General features: G+C 46.2%; 1 protein-coding gene across 3 annotated transcripts; it reads right to left on the minus strand.

Moving 5' to 3' along the window:
- Nucleotides 1–1,213: 1,213 nt before the first annotated feature.
- Nucleotides 1,214–18,351, minus strand: LOC146761899 (uncharacterized). 3 transcript variants are annotated; one of them, XM_085537729.1, is made up of 6 exons: nucleotides 13,956–18,351; nucleotides 12,172–12,318; nucleotides 11,718–11,761; nucleotides 10,609–10,693; nucleotides 8,495–8,606; nucleotides 1,214–1,445 (listed from the first exon to the last, which is right to left on the minus strand). In XM_085537729.1, exons 1-4 carry the CDS (start codon nucleotides 14,150–14,152, stop codon nucleotides 10,683–10,685), a joined length of 399 nt encoding a protein of 132 aa, XP_085393855.1. In that variant the 5' UTR covers nucleotides 14,153–18,351; the 3' UTR covers nucleotides 1,214–1,445; nucleotides 8,495–8,606; nucleotides 10,609–10,682. The 3 variants fall into 3 exon arrangements, with proteins under 3 accessions (XP_085393855.1, XP_085393856.1, XP_085393854.1); XM_085537730.1 differs by lacking the exon at nucleotides 1,214–1,445 and adding an exon at nucleotides 2,518–3,398; XM_085537728.1 differs by lacking the exons at nucleotides 1,214–1,445; nucleotides 8,495–8,606; nucleotides 10,609–10,693 and having other exon boundaries at nucleotides 11,322–11,761.
- Between the last annotated feature and the right edge of the window lie 368 nt (nucleotides 18,352–18,719).

Raw genomic sequence — 18,719 nt, forward strand, 5'->3', positions numbered from 1 at the left:
CTGGACACTGGCAAGGTAGGCCTGCTGGTTCCTCCCAGCAAATGAAATGACAGATCCCTCCTGGCTGAGTCCCACAGCTTCTTTTCAGCATCCAGGTCACGGGGACAGGAGCCCAAGTGGCTCTCTGCTCGAGTGAGGATGCCAGTCAGGAAGTCAGCCATTGCATCTGAAGCAAGATGAAACAAACAGTCGGGTTGTGTGGCACAAAACTCTCTAAAATAATTGCAGATGGACCTCAGTGTTCACATTAAGCTGATACTGCACTGAGTTCTGTCAAATGAAAGAGAAATGTGATGGTTTCTCCCAAAGAATTGCTTGCTTCCCCAGGCAGGTGCACTGGAAGACCCAGAACACTGAACTTTATTTTAAGTACCCAAGCACGAAGCTTACTTCTCTCCTCTGCCAAGGGAACAACCACTTCAAAGCACCTCTGGAGAGATTACTCAGGTCAACCAGTACTGGCAGCAAGGTTATCACTTGTGATTTCAGCACGTGTTTGTTTGTTTCTTTGTTTAATAGGTACAAAGTGTAAAAGGAAGATTTCTGCCTTTACCTGGAAATGGTTGGGAATATTGTCATTTCTTTACTGTTTAGACTGTTAATGTGTTAAATGTTTGGTGCTCACTTGGGTACATCTCTGCCTGCAGTCATTCCTGCAGCACCAAAGGCCACCCAGACCTCCATGCCCACCTCTGGGGATGCTGGAGTGGTTGCAGTGAACCAAGAGCTGCAGCTCCTCCAGACTGAATGTCTCCAGCACCATCGTTGCTGTCAACGTCTCTGTGGCCTTGTGTTGTTCTCATGGAAGGAGATGGTCATGTACTGTACAATGGCTGTGTTAACTGGGGGCACTGGGCAGTACTGGTGCCACTGGGAGGCTATCGAAGGACGCAGACAGCACTGTGGTGGCTCCAGGCAGTACTGGGGGATACAGAGTTGGCACAAAGAGAGTCTAGACAATACTGGGAAGCAATGGGAGCTTACTGGGGAACTGCAAGGAGCACGAGGGGACACTGGAGAGCTCTGGACAGCACTTGTGGTGTTGGAGGACGTACAGGCAGTACCCAGGTGGCACATATTAAGCTCATTCATTTCCTGTTCTCCAGCATCTCACGCAAGGTATTAAATGACCCACTTTTTTCATGGGGGAGACTTTCCCCTTGGGGCTGACTTCCCCCCCACCCCAGCGCTGCTCAGCAATCCCCTGGCTCTATGTTGATGCATTCCCACCTGATGCTGTCACTCAGTGACACACTGGCCACCAACAGACTCACTGTGGGTCCTGAGGATGGCTGGGGGTGGCACCACTGCACGTCGCACGAGGGGAAACAGAGGCAACAAGGTGAGCCAAGCGCTGCAGGGCAGAAGTTTGGCAGGATGTCACAGCGGGCACGGGGATGGCTTTTGCTCTGAGTGCTGCTGAGTCAAAGCCAAGCGTTTCTTTCCTGGAATGAAAGGCTTTTTCTCAAACTCAAAGTGTCCACATTTCCCCCCCTCATCTTCCACTTCTCCCTCTCCTTTCCTCCCCCTCCAGCTTCTGGGGGCAGACAGCTGAGGGGGTCCCACTCTGCAACCCTTTAGCCCCTTTTCTTACCCCAAATGGGGACAGGAGCAAAGGCCTCCCATGCCCCTCCCACCCTTCCCAAGCTTCTGCTTTTTGCTGCCTTTTTAGCCCCAAATGAGTCACTCGGGGATTTTTTTTTTTTGGGGGGGGGGGCTATTTCTTCACTGAGCAAGTAGAGGGGGTCTCCTATGTGATGTTGAGGGGTTGGATGCACATGGGTGCTGCAGCAGCCCCCAGTCCTGCTGCTGTCCCTATTATCCCTTATTTACAGGTGATTCCATACGGGTGGACCCCAGCCAAGCTGAGGACAGGGGACAGACCCTAGAAACTGGTTCTCATCAGCAGAGTGATGCTGGGTACTCAGGACAATCCCCAGGCCTACAAGGCGGGGAGACACCAGTGGCTCTGTCCCTATTTGTCCTAAAGAGTCACCAGGAAGAGGATGGAACAAGGCATCAAGCTAGGGATCAATTCTAGGGATGGCAGCGGTGGGGGGTAAAGGGACAGCAATGAACTGAGACCCACCAGCAGCCAGGGCACAGCGACATGGTGGCAGTAATGTCCCCAAAGCCCTGGGGGCTCTGGAAAACCCAGCACAGTCATTCAGTGCTGTGCCTCAAAACTCCTGTGTGTTCCGGTAAGGAAAGAGTCCATGGCACACGCATGAGACCAGCCACACACAGCACTTCCCTTGAGTGGGGATGAGTTCCTCAGCCTTCATCCCCAGCCCAGTAACACTGCACAGCACTGCACTCTTCCTTCCGGGGCCTCCACAAGACCTGAGTTTGGGTTGCGGTGCAGAAGGAATTGTCCCTGCATCCCAGTGGCATCCCGCTGCATCATGTCAGTGCTCCCACAGCCCAGGGCTACTGAGCAGTGCTGCATCCAAAAAGCCAAAGCCAAATGAATGCATGTCATCCTGACTTGCGGAATAAAACTCTGTAATCCAGAGATGGGTTATAAAGCAGGTATGTTTATTCCAGTGCCGGGTGCAAGGGGGATAGCTCCACCAAACTTGCACACCAACTTGTAAAATCGTGACACAGATATAGGTACATCTAATACATAGTCAATGATTTCTCAGAATTCTAATACATAGTCAATAGTTCTCGGAATTCTGATACATATTCAGTAGGTCTTTAGCATGAAGACCCACTCTTGTTCTTATCAGGAGGGATGAAACTCCTCTTCTGGTAGTTCACAAGTAGTTATTCTCCTCCTTGCCTGATGTCGTCCGTGAGGTCTCACTCCTTATCTGCATCCTCTTTGCTCTCCTAGGCCCCTTGTTTCTTTTACTTGTAAAATTTAACTATCCTTTACTTGTTTCTATAAACTACCTTTAAGTTTCCCTCTTTTAGTCCCCCTTTATTCCGTATTCCAACAGAGCATCAGTTTCCTGCTTCACTGTACAATCCCCACTTGGTATGTTATTCCTTATTTTGCATGGCAGAGTTCCTTCTTATTTCCCCTGATGGAGGTGGGACCTTCCTCCGTCAGCTCCACCAAAGAGCTCCCTGGCTCCAAGGAGCTGTGAAACGTCCCCAGCCACTGCATTGACAAGGAGGGAAGGTTTGGACCTGGCTGCTCCTCACGCAACCTGTGAAACCCCACTTATTGTACGCCATAGAGAGGCTATGTGAAAGCAGGGGGAAGGCAGCCTTGTTCCCAATTCAGTCAATAGCCATTTCAGCACAGACCACAGTGGGATAAGGACATGGGTCACTGCAGTTAAATTCTTCTTTCCTTTTTGAAGGTTGGGCTGCAATTTATTTAACAAGGAGAACCAGAGAAAGAAGCAGAAGAGGCAGGACAGCAGCAGAAAAATCAGGGCAAGCTGGAAAGAGACAAGGAAAGCTCTTGTCCCCTTGTAGTTAGATAAGAGATGCTCTTATCTAACTACATGTCTACAAGACGAACTGCAAATGCGAGCATTAGGAAAGGCTCCAAGGAAGTGATGGGGGAGTAAGACGGGAAGCAGTTTGTTTTCCCCAACCAAAATCAAACCCCGTGCATTTAGTACAGATGTTTTCAGAGTATCTTGTAGAAAAGGAACCACTCCTTTTCCCTAGCAACAATAAATATGCAGCACGGGGAGGTGTAACCCCAGGCTGACTGGTTCCAAACCTGAACGTGACTCGGGGAAGAGAACTGCAGGCTATAAATTAGGCTAAGTGATAACGAGATAAAATTCAGAGATTAAGAGAAATGAAAAAAACAGCATAAGTAAAAAACAACAACAACAAAATAACAATTCAACAACAACTGAAACAAACAAAGGAATACAGATCAAACAAAGGATAAGGAAAAGAATGCACTCCCATGGTGATGCAGAGATGCCAACAGAGCCAGAAAAAGGCCAAGATATCACCAAAAATACAAGGGAAGAGGAATAGGTAGCTACAGCGCATGCTGCTACCTCCACCAGAGAAGGTAAGGCTAGTTACTGGGAAATGAATCTCAGAAGTGACAAGAGGAAAAGAAAAAGAAAAGAGAGAAAGAAAGAAAGAAAAAAAAAAACAGACTGGAAGGAGAGGAACACAGGCAGGAAACACAAAGTAGCAGGACACAAGCACTGGCAGGAGACACGAACTGACCGGAGGCATACACTGGCAGGTAACAAACACAAACAAAAAAAAAAAGAAAAAATAAAATAAAAAAAACACAACAGTACGGAAAAACAATAAGCAACAACACTAAGAAAAATCAATGAGGAATAACTCTGAGGAAATGTACGAAGGGAAAGCACTAGGGAAAAGTAGTATCAAAGACAGAATGCAGACATGCAAACAGAGTCTCGAGGACACAAAAAGTAATACATCCATGCCAGGGAGGAGGAATGGGTAGCTACAGGGCATGCTGCTGCCTCAACCAGAGATGCTACATCAGGGTGACAAGCCCAGACTGGGTCTCCGGATGACATTTAGAACAAAAGATATCTTTGTAGGAATGCAAAGCATCTGCAGTCATGCCAAGGAGGAGGTAAGGGATGGATTTAAGCAGCCATGAGAGTAAACAGAGAAGTATTATAAGACAGAAAGAAAAAACACACTGGCAGGAGACAAACACGCAATAGCAGGAAACACACACTGGCAGGAGACAGAATTGCAGGACACACAAAGAGGAAACGAAAGAAAAACAATATCAAAAATCATTAAGGAAAATAAAGGAACAGGAAAGACAAAGAGGCAACAACAATGAAACAAGGACCATGGAAAGTAAAGAAAAAGGAGCACTATAAAAAATCAAACAGGGGAAAACGAAACATGGAAGGAAAACAGAGCAAAGCAAAACAAGGTCTAGAAATGCAAGAGTAAAGCAAATCACCTGAACACAAGATCATGTCAAAGCAAAGAGTGCATATCAAAGAAACAATAAAAAAGTTCACCAGTGCTGAGCACTGGAAAGAAACAAAGAACACTCAAAAACAAGGGCAGGTAAAGATTCAAAAGAAAAACTAAAGAGCAAAGATAAAACAAAAAAGAGAAATGAAAGCTGAAGAACTAAAAAGCCAAGGTAAGGAAAGCAAAATGGCTTGAAATACTGAGTAACAAAAAGGAATACCGCATAGTGAAGGATAAAAGAGTGCCAAGAATGGAAAAGGAAAAAAAAATAAAGGAATCCACAGATATGAAAAAAAAAAACCACAACTCAAAAGCAATCCATGGCAACATAGACGGAGCAGCAAAGCAAGACATGAAAAATAAAAAGGGAAAAAGGCAACGGTAAAGGCAATGGCAAAACAAAATGGCATAGGACACAAGGCAAAGGCAAAGGCAAAAGCAAAAGCAAACTGCCAAAGGCAAAGGCAACAGGCAAATGCAACAGGCCAAAGCAAATGGCAGAGGGAAAAGACAAAATGCAACGGCAAAGCTATAAGGCAAGGGCAAAAGAAAAAGGCAACGGGCAAACGGAAGGTCAAAAGCCAAGGGCTGAGGCAAAAGGCAAAGGGAAAATACAAAACACAAGGGCAGATGCACCCACCAAGGCCAACGGGAAAATGTAATATGTATGCAAAAGGCAAAGACAAATGTAAAATGCAATAGGTAAAAGGCAATAAACAAAAGGAAAATGGTACGTGGCATAGATCAAAAGGCCAAGGCAATAGGGAAATGAAAAAGGAAAATTGAAAGAGTAAAGGAAAAGGCAAATTGCATACGACAGAAGGCAACGGGAAATGACAAAATAAAAACTGAAAATGCAAAGACAACGGGTAAAAGCTAATGGAAAGAGCAAAAGACAAAGCATAAAGGAAAAGGCGAAAGGCAAAAGAAAAATGCACAGACAAAAGGTAAGTGGCAGATTCCAAAAGGCAAAGGCAAAAGCTAAGTGGGACAGTTAGTACAAAAGGCAAAGGCAAAAGGGAACTGAAAATGGCAAAATGACAAAGCAAAGGAAAAAGGCAAATGGCGCAGGAGAGAAGGCAAAGGCAAAAGCCAAAAGGAAAACTGAAAATGCAAAGGCAACTTGTCAATGCAAATGGCTATGGCTAAAGACAGTGCATAACAACAAAGGCAAAAGAAAAAGCAAAAGGCAAAGGCAAAAGGAAAATTGCAGAGGACAAAAGACAAAGGCAAAAGGGAAATGCAAAAGGTAAAGTGAAAAAGCTAATGCCAAAGGTAAAGGAAAACGGCAAATGACATAGGACAAAAGGAAAACACCAAAAGCAAAATGCAAAATTCAAAGGCAAAGGGCAAAAGCAAATGGCAGTGCGAAAAGCAAAAACCTGAGGGCAAATTCAACAGAGGAAAGGCAAAAGGTAAGTGACATAGAAGAAAAGGCAAAGGTAAAAGGGGTATGCAAAAGGTATCATCAAAATCATTTTGATGGGGTGCTCAGAGACAAAGTGTAGTGGAGGGCTGTTAGAGTTAGGCTAGTATGGTAAGGTTGTGGGTGGACTTGATGATCCTTAATGCCTTTTCCAACCTGAGCAATTCTATGATTCTATGAGATTTAACACCACAGTCCTTGTGGCAGCTGCGATGGAACTTGCAGTGTCTCTGGCTTCCCCACAATCACTTTCTCCAGGCAGATTCTTAGGCCCTGCAACTTCTTGAAAACCAAGTACACACCTCTGTCCAGTTTCCGCACCAGCTCCTGCAGTGACATCTCTGACAGCTTGCTCCTCAAAGGAAAAACCAAGCAGGTGGTTGAGTCACCACCCCTGCATGTGTTTAAGAACCATTTGGATGTGGTGCTCAGGGACATGATTTGGCAGCAGGTTGTCAGGTTTAGGGTACGTTTGGTCAGGTTATGGTTGGACTTGACCATCTTTAAGGTCTTTTCCAACCTGAGCAATTCTATGACTCTGTGATCCCTATCAAAGCTGACCTTCTGCAGTTTCTATAATCACTCTGCACTCTGCAAAATGTTACTCTCTGCATCCTTCTGCCTTCCAAGGCTAAGTACAGAAGCCTATCTGCCAACCAGTAGTCTTTGCTGGGCTGGTTGCTGAAATTACCCACCAACAATGATGAGCCAACAATACAAAGAGAAGTACATCAGCTGAATTAGTCACACTTTAGACTACCAGATGCTACTAAGATCTAAACTACCTGAGCCGCCACGGGAACACTTCTTCAAGCTACACTATCATCTACTGCAGCTAGGAATTATGCTCTGTGTTCCTAAGCCTATTTCTTCAGCTGATTGGAAAGAATGCTTTAATCAGCAGCACAGTATCAAGAGCTTGGTGTTCCAGTTACGTGTAGTAAAACTCGCTCTTAACAGAGACATCTTGAACTATTCTGGAAGCCACCCATTGGTTCCTGTCGTCAGGAAAGATCAAATGAAATCCAACAAGCCTGCACTCTCAGCCTGTGCACTCAAGTCACATGACAGGATCCACTAAAGTGGGATGCGAGAATGACACGAGTCCTCCGGCAGTCAGAAGCTTCATTTTAAAAATAACCACATTTCTCTGAGGCTGTAACAGCAAGTGAAATGAGCTCCCCCCCACGCCCCTGCTCACACAAGTAACCTGCTGCTGGTCGGGGTCCTGATTGGCAGGGAGCTGCAAAAAGTGCTGCCCCACACCAATCCGAGGCTGCCTTCATCAGCACAGGGCAGCACTAAGCCCAGCACCAGGCAGGGCAACTTGCACAGCACACACCAGGCTGTGGCTGGCTCAGCTTCCATGCCGCTGTGCCTGCAGTCCCACTGACCCCATGCTGCAGCGGGCGCTGTGTCATCACAAGACTGAGTGACGACAGAGGCATATTCCCTGTGGGCTCTGCCCCATAAATGCCATCACACCACCTGGTACTCTGAAGTTTACATGGGTTAATACCTTGGGAGCCCTCTCTTCAAAGAGCTAGTTCTACAAGTCTGAGTCCCACATAGGGTGGGGGACGATGACAATCAGCAGTGTGGAAGATACACTATCCTAAGCACGATCATTCCCCTAAGACGTTCAAATTAGTGCTGCACAACCCTACTTAATTTTCTGTATTCATCTCTGTATTGATCTCACGTGGGTCAAGATAACACAGTCAGCACCTGCAACGAGTCTAGACCGAGCAAAACTTTTGATGGAGGGAGCAAAGAGGTCAAGACAAGATGATGTAGTGCGATGCATTCAAAGCAGCTGGCCAAGCAAAAGCTATGTGCATGCATTTCCAAGCTGAGCACGCACCTGGACTTGGGACACTATCACTCATTGTCAGAAAAGAATTCCTGAGTACCCTCCTAAAGAAAGCTATACACCGACATGACTGGAGTCTGTTTACATTAATTAGCCCTCTTTACATTTTAATATGCACCATTTACTACTCCAAAGTTGCACATCCCTTTGCCTTTCCATCTGAAGGGCTTTGAAAAAGTCTCTGAAATAGAAATTCCATGACTGCTGTAATACACTTGGGCAGGTACCTGGACTTCCATCCTGAGACATCCAATGCCTTTTACGGAAATAAAGAATACTCAAGGACTTACCCCACTAAATTCACACTCAGTTTTACACCACTGGTTTTTAGTCTGATAGGCAGGAGGCAGCAAAAGGCAGCGAGAGGCAGCTATTCAGCAATCCCAGGAAGTCAGCTGGGCTCTAGGGAGACAAGAAGGGCAGTAAGGTGACAAACAACCATTGCCATTCATCCTTCTTCACAGATCTTAACATCGTTATTTCCTCCTCTCCTTCACACTCTCCCTTTGTCCAGAGGCCAGCAAGTCCTCTCTGATGGCCTGAACTGCTCAGCAAAATGGAAATCAGACAAACTGTTCTCTACTCTGGGAGAGTTCCAAATCTTTTAATCTGGGGCGAAACACGGGTGCTTCACAATATTTTTCCAACCCTTAAAACCACTATCTTTCTTTATGTGTGTATTACCCATCTTTACGTTTATCAACAGTTCCTGAAGATCCTAGAGAAACAAACCAAGAGACATTCCTCCTTATTTCTCCTATCTCCTGGCCACTACTTTGTGCTCCTCCATAACAATCAAACACTACTGGCATATTCATTATCCTTTCTATTCTTAAAATAACAAGTACTTCTACTTGAGGGTTTTGGTTTTTATCTTCATTTCCCCATGCAATTCATTTGAAAATTAGTGATGGACAATCCTCAAGCTTTTGAGAGGTTTGAGCTGGTTATGAGAAGCATCCAGAAGCTCAGAAGCTTAGCCAAAGCTAATCTGGACATTTCCAAAGCACAAAGCTCCACACAGAGGCACAGAAACTAGGTGGCTCAGGACTCCTACCACCACTTGGCTCGCCTCTCTCAACACTGCTCCCTCACCAAACATCCAGGACTGGTTTTTATTACGTCCTTGCCAAAGAGAACACAAGATACTCAAGCACACCTTGTTCCATATATACTCCGCAAAGCTATAAACACGTTTTTAAGTCCTACAGGAAACAGAGAAACTTAAAACATATGCCTGAGGCCCCTGTTAAGCAGTAACTGTTTGCTGAATTTGGGCTCACAATAGGATTCCAACTTATCACATCCAAAGCCTTAATGTCCCTCCCAAAAAGCAGCTACTTCATCAAACACAGAAGAAGGAAGGTCGCAGCAACATACACCACACACCAGCCATGCTCATAAGGACAGGTAACTCTTCTGTGACAGATTCATCAAAACCTTACTGGATTAGCCTTGCTATCACCTGCAACTAGTTCTAAACACTGTTTTGAGGGGTCAGTTCCCAAACTCTGCCAAAAGGCCACATACCATCATGAGATCAGGTACACCTGAGGCAACCACACCACTAAGGCTCCTCTGCTAAACTGAAGCAGTCCCCAGTGATGGTTAAGAAAAAAATAAAAATAAAAAAATGCAGAGTTCCAAACACAAACACTTCTCTCAGTATCCCAACACCTCTGCCTTGTCCATCACTGGCCTGCAGGACTAAAGTCAAAGCAGTGCAAACCACAATCCCAGTGAAGTAGCTGGAAGCTCTGTTTCATCTTCTCACAAGGTTAGCAGATCAGAGATCAACGAATGCAGGCTAAGCACAAGTTGCTCACAGAGAACAGGGGCTCTGCTATCACCAGCACCTGCTATACATCAAGAAGAAATGTGTGCTGTGGCATTCATTTTCCTTGACACAACTAGGAGTTCCCCATGACTGTCAGCACTGGAAGGAAAGCAGGCTGAAGAGAAAAACAAATAAATACAGACAGGACAGAAAAGCAGGGAGAACAAAGGACAGGGACTGATCTTGAACTAAATAAATTAGAGAACAGCCTCAAAAGGAATAATGGACAAGTCTGAAATGGTGATTGCTATAGAAAATTCCAGAGTATTCCTCTTGGTTTTTGTTGTTGTTGTTGCTGATTTTTTGGTTTTTTTGTTTGTTTGTTTTGTTTTGGTTGTTGTTTGTTTGTTTAAAAAAAGGACAACACGTAAAGAAATCAGGATGGATATAATTTGAAAACTCTTTTCAAGTGGCCTGGCATCTAAGGGCAAACTGAAGACTACACAGAACACCAATAGAAAAAGAGAGAACTAACAGCCTAGGGAAGTGCCACAGAGAAACTGGGAAGCGACCAAGTCTCTGCTCAGATAACAACTGCTGTGTGAGGTAGAAAGCTGATGGTGATACCTTCTGCCAATGAGGAGGAGAAGGGTGAGGAAGGATGGCATCTGCAGCACAGGCACACACACCAGCGGTATATCCTAGCTCAGACCTACAATGCAAAAGTAATTAGAAGGTTTTATTTAACGGCTCTGTAAGGGACGATTCAACTACTTCAAGCTCCAGCAAGCTGCTAGTGACTGATAAACCAAGACTTCTCAGCGACCTCAAAAGCTGACAGCCTTTCAAAAAATAAACTGATTGTATGCTTTTTGAGATGGTTTGTTCAATCTACAGAAATTAATCCAGCAGGCAGCCCAATGGTCAAATTCTGTGCTGCCAGTAGAGCCTTTTCATGAGCATTAGGAACAACCCCAGTTACAGAGCTACCACAGCACTGGCAGAAAACACACAGTCACCTAGGAGAATAGAAAAAAAAAGAAACACCTTACCCTAACCTTATCTAACTTCTCTCCCAAATTTAGAATTGAAGCTATGAGTGCAAATGCCATTAAAAAATTGGGGGAAAATTCATCAGGTAATTCCAGGAAGGGCCACCCAAAAGCAAAAAGCCTTTAAGCTGCAGCAGCTCAGGGCCAGGCCAGAAGTAAGAATTTTGTTTATACTGTTCATGACATAAGAAACTTTTGCCTGGTGGTAACGACAGTCCATTCCCATTGTCTCTGTGTTATGAATACTGCAATGGCCTTCTGAAAGCCTCCTGAATGAATCCACCAAAAGCAAGGAAGCACCCTGCACTTGCTCTGAAGACAGAAAGAAAGCAAGGTTCATGGAAACAGGCACACAAGGCTTGCAACCAGACACTGTGCTCCAAATCATGACAGAGATAGGACTATCACAGTGCCAGAACATGGTTTACCACTAAAGGAAACATCCGGGAGCACATTCACAACTTCAGCTCAAGCTGTAACGGCTCAGCATGTTTAGCTTTCTTATCTTTCAGCTGGAAAACAAGATACTCCCAAACATCAGCCAGCAAGAACTTGGATGAGCCTGCACTCTGGTTTTTACGATGACAGACATCATTACTGCCGCCTCTGACACCTCACCAGGAGATGCTTCCATTTATTAGCCTGGACTCGATTCCTTCCACAAGCAGCTGCTCCTAAACTGACCTTGATTCATACAGCGATGCCATCGACTTCTAGCACGAGCTGACCTGAAAGACAGAGAAGAGAAAGCAGGATAGAAACAAACACTGACATAGTATGTTCTAAAATTCCTGAACAAGCACAAGAGACAAAACAGGAGATAAATACATCCGCAGCAACACCCCAGTTCATAAAGAAATGGAAATCTAGCCTGGCCTCAGCAGCCCTTATATATTTCTTACACATTTGATGAAGCTGACTGCAGTTTGAACCAGGAGAATTCACAGTCTCTTGCAAATGTCACCATAAAGCAGAACATGACACAGTAATTAAAAAAAAAAAATAAAAAAAAATAGCAATACAAAGCAAAATAAAGAAAAAAGCAAGCCAAAGACCAGGGAATCAATGTTTAGCACTACAAAGAAAAAAACAGCACAGCAGAGCCAAGCACAGACGAAAAAAAACAAGGAAAACTCACCTCCCTGACATGACATCTTGCCTCCTGAGCAGGTCACGGTGTCCCTCACTCAGGTGCAGGGCAGGAAGGAAGCTGAGACCCTGTTGGATCATTGCTGTGCACTCCCATCTAAAAGGTCCATATGCTCCTTGGGAAGCACAATGCCACCTGTGGAAAAGAGAAAGCAGGAACATGACATGCAGGTGGCTATCACCCAGCAGAAGGCCAGATCCTTCCATCTGTTATCCACTCCTCTTTTTAGTCCTAACAGGGCCCTGAGAATACAGAAACAGAAGTGCTTAGCAGAAGGTCTCAGGGAAGGATCAGTAGAAACTGTCAGGAGGAGAACTGGCATCGCGTGGACACAAACAGGCTGTTGGTGCAAGGAAGGAAATGGCACCTGAGCATTTCACCAGACAGGTTCCCTCCTCTCTGTCTTCCTGCAAAGATACAAGGTTAAAAACCTCATTTCCTCTGAGCAACAATTGGAAACAAGTTCAGAAAATTATTCATTCAAAGGCACTTCCAGGAGATGTATAACAGAATCCTTCCCAGTTACACGAGCTTACGCTGTGGCCTTTGGAAAAAAAAGCTGCCTTTGTGGTCCTGGGTCCTGAGGGCTCCTTTTCATCACCTGTTGGGCACAGCAGGAGAGCTTTTCTTGTACAAATCTATGCCCTGTGAACCTTTCTCCATCCCAACACATAGTCCAACCTAGAGCTGCGGTGCAGACACTGGATGCAGACCAGAGCAGTAAAAGAACAGAAGAGGGGAAAAACAGATACAGGTAAGACAATTTAAGAAGAGGAAAAGAGCAGAAAAGAAGAAAGGATACAGGTAAGAAAGAAAGAAGGACAGAAGATGGAAAGTGCAATAGATGAAAGGACTGGACATGAGCAGGAAAGGAGCAGATGCAGAGCTACATCAAGGTGTGGCTTCTCCCTGTGTCCCTGTCCACCACTGGCGAAATCCCCCACTGACAGGGATGCTGCTGCCCCAGCAGCTGATGGGGTTGTGGCCTGGGGCTGTGTTCCATGCAGAGCCTCTATAACCTGCTACAGAACCCCAGTTCCCTGCCACTTCTCTTTTTCAGGTATCTGCACACGAGGAACAGGTGTTCCTCATGCCTTGCTTGCTGGTAATTAGTGTGAGTAATTCCTGGGTGGGAATTGTGGGAAGGAAATTCAAGGTTTGGATGGTGAGGGGAGGTGGCATTTGAGGGGAATGGAATATTATTTGGGGGTGGGAAATTGTTTGGGTGGGATTTTGGAGATCAGACATGACTGTTAGGATGGGGGATATTTGGTTGGAAATATTGTTATTTCTATTACTCATTGCTTTGTATGATAAGTTATTAGATGCTTTGTGTTTCCTCTGCTGCATCTCTGCTTGCAGTCATTTGCACAGTGTCAAAGGTTCTCAGCTCTACATGCCCATCTCCAGGGTAGGATGGGGCACCACAGATGGCAGTGTTCCACAGCTACCACCAGCAGCCCCAGCTCACTCCTCCACACCTGAGGTGTGAGTGGCTGTGAGAGGAATGTCTCTGTGGAACTGCAGCTCATTCCTCCCCTCTGATGGGGGCAGAAGGCATGAGACAAAAGGGGAAGGCAGAAAGCATCTGCATTTCCCTCATGGCTCGTATTTCCAGTGTTACTGTGGGAAATGAGCTGAGCCACTGTGCCTCTCTGTTATGGCTAGCTCTACAGCTCTGCCACTGTCTTTATACTCAGGTGTTCCTGTGTGTAATGCTCCACACTTGGACCCTGCAGAGCCCAAAGGCCTCCTTGGCTGCTGTTACTCACCTGGAGATTGAGGGTGCTGGGTCTCCACTCTGTACCTGCTTCCATGTCTCACTTGTAAGACACTGCGAGTCCACCTGGTTGGAACTGAAATCAATAAACACAAATGTGAAAGAAATAGGAAAGGATTCTTTCATTTCACAGGTTTTAATCTTCATTAAAAGACGTTCAGCTGTGGAGCACAGCTGGAAGCATTTCATATGCGAAAAAGGGGGAAGAGCCTGGTTCCTTCCCTTCCTAATCTCATCTAAGAGCTGGCTGTCTAAGAGAAAGAGTCTCTACTTGGAGATCTGCTCCATAGCAACGTTTTGTGAATCCTGTTCTTCAGAAAAGTGTATTTGGGATTTTTTGTTTAGATTTGTGTTGGGTTTTTTTTTTCAGAAATTCCTTTTTTTGGATACTAGCTCGAGTCCTTTGCCATTCTTAGGAAAATTAAAACAGAGTAAAGCAGCTGTATCAGCTCCTGCCTTTCACTACAGTTACCATTTGAGGTTATGGTTAATGGTTGAACTGGAGAGTCTGAGTGCTGCCACAAGGCCCTGGCTGTGCCAGGCCACCTCCGGCCTGGGCCCCAAAGCAGCCCCGACTGTGCTGGGTTCCCCTCTCACCTGGGCCCTGCAGTGGCCTCAACTGTGCCGGGTCCCTCTCCAGTCTGGGCCCTGAGCTGGCCCCAGCTGTGCCTGGTCCTCCTCCATCCTGGGCCCCAAGGCCCTGCCTCTGCCTGCTCCCCCTCTGCTCCGGGCCCTGAGCTGGCCCTAACTGTGCCAGGCCCCCCTCTGGCACAGGCCCTGCCTCAAGCCCCGCCCCCTGTGGGCAGCACTGCTAGTGCCTGGATTTTTGCTCTCTTCCCTCTTCTTTCCCTGTTCTCTTAACAAATGCATTCAGGTCCCCCAGGATGACGGGCACTGATACTGCTGCATTCTTCCTGAACAAACTTTCTGGACAGCTCAGCTTTTTCTGCAGAGCAGCATGCCTTTGGAAATGCTTGGAGTATGTAAACTAACAGCAAGAGAACACTGAGCTCTTCTGGGTCTTTCTAGGAATGGCAAACAGACAGGAGAGTGTGCCCAGCCTCGTGTGGTTGCTTGTATGCAGAAATCCCTGTCACGGTTGTCAACATCTGTGCTGTTCTGCTTTAAGGCACTAGTGTGTGACAAGAAGCCTAGAGTTACCAATTTAGAGGAGGTAATTAATTGTAACAGTTCCCCTTTCATCTTCCTTCCACACTTGGGTTATGGAGTTCTCCTTTGCGATGTGCCAGTGTAATACCTCTGAGCCACAGCACTGCTGCGTTTAGCAAAGCTCATGGCAACAGGCTTTGGACAACCTCAGAGCTTTGTAGATGAGGATAAGATATCCGATGATAAGAGAGAGAAAATGAATAAGATACAAGGTAAGTGTTGTTTATTCCTTCTAGTCAGCACGCCATCCCTAAATCTTCCATGCTATGACTTTTATCTTGAGAGTGATGATCCCTTAACCTCACACCTTCAGCACAACACATTCTGTGGAGATTCCCACCAGTGACAAAGTATTAGTGCCGCTTTTCTGCCTCTTTCTTTTTTGTCTGTATTTTCTGGAATGTGGGGATTTCTTTCATTGCCCAGTTCAGGAGGAGGCAGGGACGAGAGACATGAGCAAGGGCAGAATGGTTTCTCTGTTACTGAATGGAATGACAGTGTTTTCTGCATGTGGACTTGCCATAGTGCTTCTTACAAGGCCTAACAGTGAGATGAAATGTGCCCGGAAGGGGGTGTAGTTTTTTAGGATGGCAAAAGAGAATTGTAAATAATGCTAAGGGGGGCCACGAAGATGATCAGAGGGCTGGAGCACCTTTCCTACGAGGACAGGTTGAGGGAACTGGGCTTGTTCTGCTTGGAGAAAAGAAGGCTTCAGGGAGACCTCACTGCGGCCTTGTAGTATTTGAAGGGAGCATATGAACAGGAGGGGGAACAACTGATAAACTTCTTTCTTTCCAATTGCTCGCAGAAGGCATCCAGACCAAGCTGTTCCAGCACCTTTCCAGGGACAGAGGTGAAACTGACTGCCGTGCAGTTTACCAGATCCTCCTCCTGCTCCTTTCTGAAGACTGCAGTGTCACAGGCTCTCCTCCAGTTTTCAGGCACTTCTCTTCTCCAAGACCTGTCAAAGATGACAGAGTTTGACAATTACCTCTGCCAGCTCCCTCCGCACATGTGGATGCATCCCATCAGAGTCTATGGATTTGTGCACACTGATCCCACCCAGATGCTCTCAGATCACCGCCTCCTCACCCAGAGGGAAGCTCTCCATTTCCCAGGCTCTCTCTCTTCCCTCCAGGATCCAGGAGTCCCATGGGGCAGTCTTTGAAGTGAAAACTAAAGTAAAGAAGGCGTTCCGCATCTCCACAATCTCAGAATCACCCATTTCCAGGACAGCACCCTTCCCTTTTTCCTACTCTTAGGGATGCACCAATCCTGAGCTCCAATGTAGCGCTATTTAAATACTGCCCCCCTCTCATGGCTAGGAATGGATTTCAAGTAAGACTCATAGTCATAATGTGGTGTTGAGTGACCTGCAGTAAGCATTGTTACTGCTAGAAATGGACTGCAGTCTCAAGGAAAGGTAAACAAACCCATGCTAGGTATTACACTGAATAGCATCAGTGCTTTATGATAGATTGCTAAATGGGGTGACAGAAGAGATGGTGTCACTGTGCAGGGAGCACCAGAAAGCCAGGATGACCTGAAAAAACTCTGAACGCAATTGTGAAGTGTAACAGATCCAGGGACTGATATCAGTCACAACCCACAGCTGCAACAAACCATATAGATGTTCTGTTTCTGCCTTTGTAGCTCTACGGACAGACAGACCGTACAAATGTGTGGTGCTCACGGGTACGTCTCAGAAAACCAGTGGTGGAGGAGCACATTTGGCTGCAACATCCATCCTGCTTCCCTCGAGATGTCGGTCTCCAGCAGGTGGCGCTGTGATTCAACTTTTGCCACCGGAGGAACTTTTTCCTGGGTGCTTTACTTTAATGTGCTCCAAGTGATCAGTGCTATTCCAAGAGACTGAGAGAGATTTCTCATCAGGAAATTAAGGACTGGCTAGATTGGTTCCCTTGATCCACAGTCTTTGCACCATTCAGTGCACTGCAGAACATGCTGTGACTTTTATCTTGAGAGTGATGATCCCTTAACCTCACACCTTTAGCACAACACATTCTGTGGAGATTCCCACCAGTGACAAAGTATTAGTGCCACTTTTCTGCCTCTTTCTTTTTTGTCTGTATTTTCTGGAATGTGGGGATTTCTTTCATTGCCCACAAACACTGCCCAGTTCAGGAGGAGGCAGGGACGAGAGACATGAGCAAGGGCAGAATGGTTTCTCTGTTACTGAATGGAATGACAGTGTTTTCTGCATGTGGACTTGCCATAGTGCTTCTTACAAGGCCTAACAGTGGGATGAAATGTGCCCGGAAGCAGGTGTGTTTTTTAGGAAGGGGATTGAGAAATGCAAATAATGCTAAGGGCGGCCACGATGATGATCAGAGGGCTGGAGCACCTTTACTACGAGGACAGGTTGAGGGAACTGGGCTTTTTTTGCTTGGCTTCAGGGAGACCTAACTGTGGCCTTGTAGTATTTGAAGGGAGCATATAAACAGCAAGGGGGAATGGCTGTTTACGAGGGTGGATAGTGATAGGACCAGGCCAGGCAGGATGTGGCTCTGGGCAGCCTGGTCTGGTGGTTGATGACCCTGCACGCTGTGGTCCTTTTCAACCCAAGCTATTCTATGAGTCTATGACTGTACGATTGTATCAGACCTCAGGGAAGTCACGTGGAAGAGACAAGCCTTTGAAATTAAGCTTGAATCGCTTTGCCCCTCATACACCTGATCACTGCATCCCTTACTTGGCAAATGGTCTTTCTGTGGGGTGTAGATGAGGAAAGAGAAAGAGGAAAATAAAGCAGCTGCTTTGTCCTAGAGCTCTTGTTTCACTGGGGTCTGGCCCTATTTTCTGAAACTAAAAGACCATGTGTGAAAGAAGGACGGGAAAGGTGCAAGGAGGTTTTGGTTTTGGTGCTGACTCCAGCCTGGTGCTTGCTGCTGGGAAAGGCACACTTGGCTCCAAGGAAGGATGCATGGGTGGAAAGTCAGTGGCCAGGGGTCAGGGATCCCCAGCAATAGAGGGCAACAGCCCAACCAAGAGCTGGGGTGATTTGCTTTTAAACTGCATTCAGTGAAGTCCTGTCCCATTGGTTCTGACATATGTCTCCCCATTCCCTTCCAGTTTGTGCAGAGGTGGCATGAAATAGAGGGCATTGCTTTCTGCCAGACTGCAGGAGCAGAAGCATTTCAGGTGCCTAAATGGTTTGCTTTCCACATTGTGGTTGAAAGGGGTACATATAAAAGGAGGACTTCCATTCTTGGGGTGGATATGCACATGGGAGGCTACAAAGGGAAGGCTCCATCCTGGCCAGTTCATCCAGCAGCTGTATCCAACTGGCAGAAGGCCCACTCAGTGAGGCCAGCAATGGTCCAAGGGCCTCAAACCCCAGCCCATGAGGCCGGCACTGGCCCTGGGCCATAAAGCCACAGTAAGGGAAGTCAACATCGGCTCTGGAGACTAAAGCCACAGTCAGAGAGGTGAGCACCAGCCTCGGGGCATACAGATGTGCACCCCTATTCCTTCTGTCATGGTTTAATAATTTTGTAATTTTTGCTATCAGTATTCCACATCATAACATCATATAAAGCATGAATAATTTTACTGAATCTGCAAC

Source organism: Coturnix japonica, chromosome 2 (assembly GCF_054131305.1).
Source record: "Coturnix japonica strain WE chromosome 2, WE-NBRP24, whole genome shotgun sequence".
In the NCBI taxonomy this organism is placed as follows: Eukaryota; Metazoa; Chordata; class Aves; order Galliformes; family Phasianidae; genus Coturnix; species Coturnix japonica.

Bases quoted from the DNA above. Each gene is read 5' to 3' on its own strand.
- LOC146761899 (XM_085537728.1), bottom strand. From the start codon at position 14,152: ATGAAATGCTTCCAGCTGTGCTCCACAGCTGAACGTCTTTTAATGAAG. The intron at 12,319-13,955 runs GTGAGTAACAGC...TCTTTTCCACAG, and splicing joins CCAGCACCCTCAATCTCCAG to GTGGCATTGTGCTTCCCAAG. The intron at 11,762-12,171 runs GTGAGTTTTCCT...TCTGTCTTTCAG, and splicing joins CAAGATGTCATGTCAGGGAG to GTCAGCTCGTGCTAGAAGTC.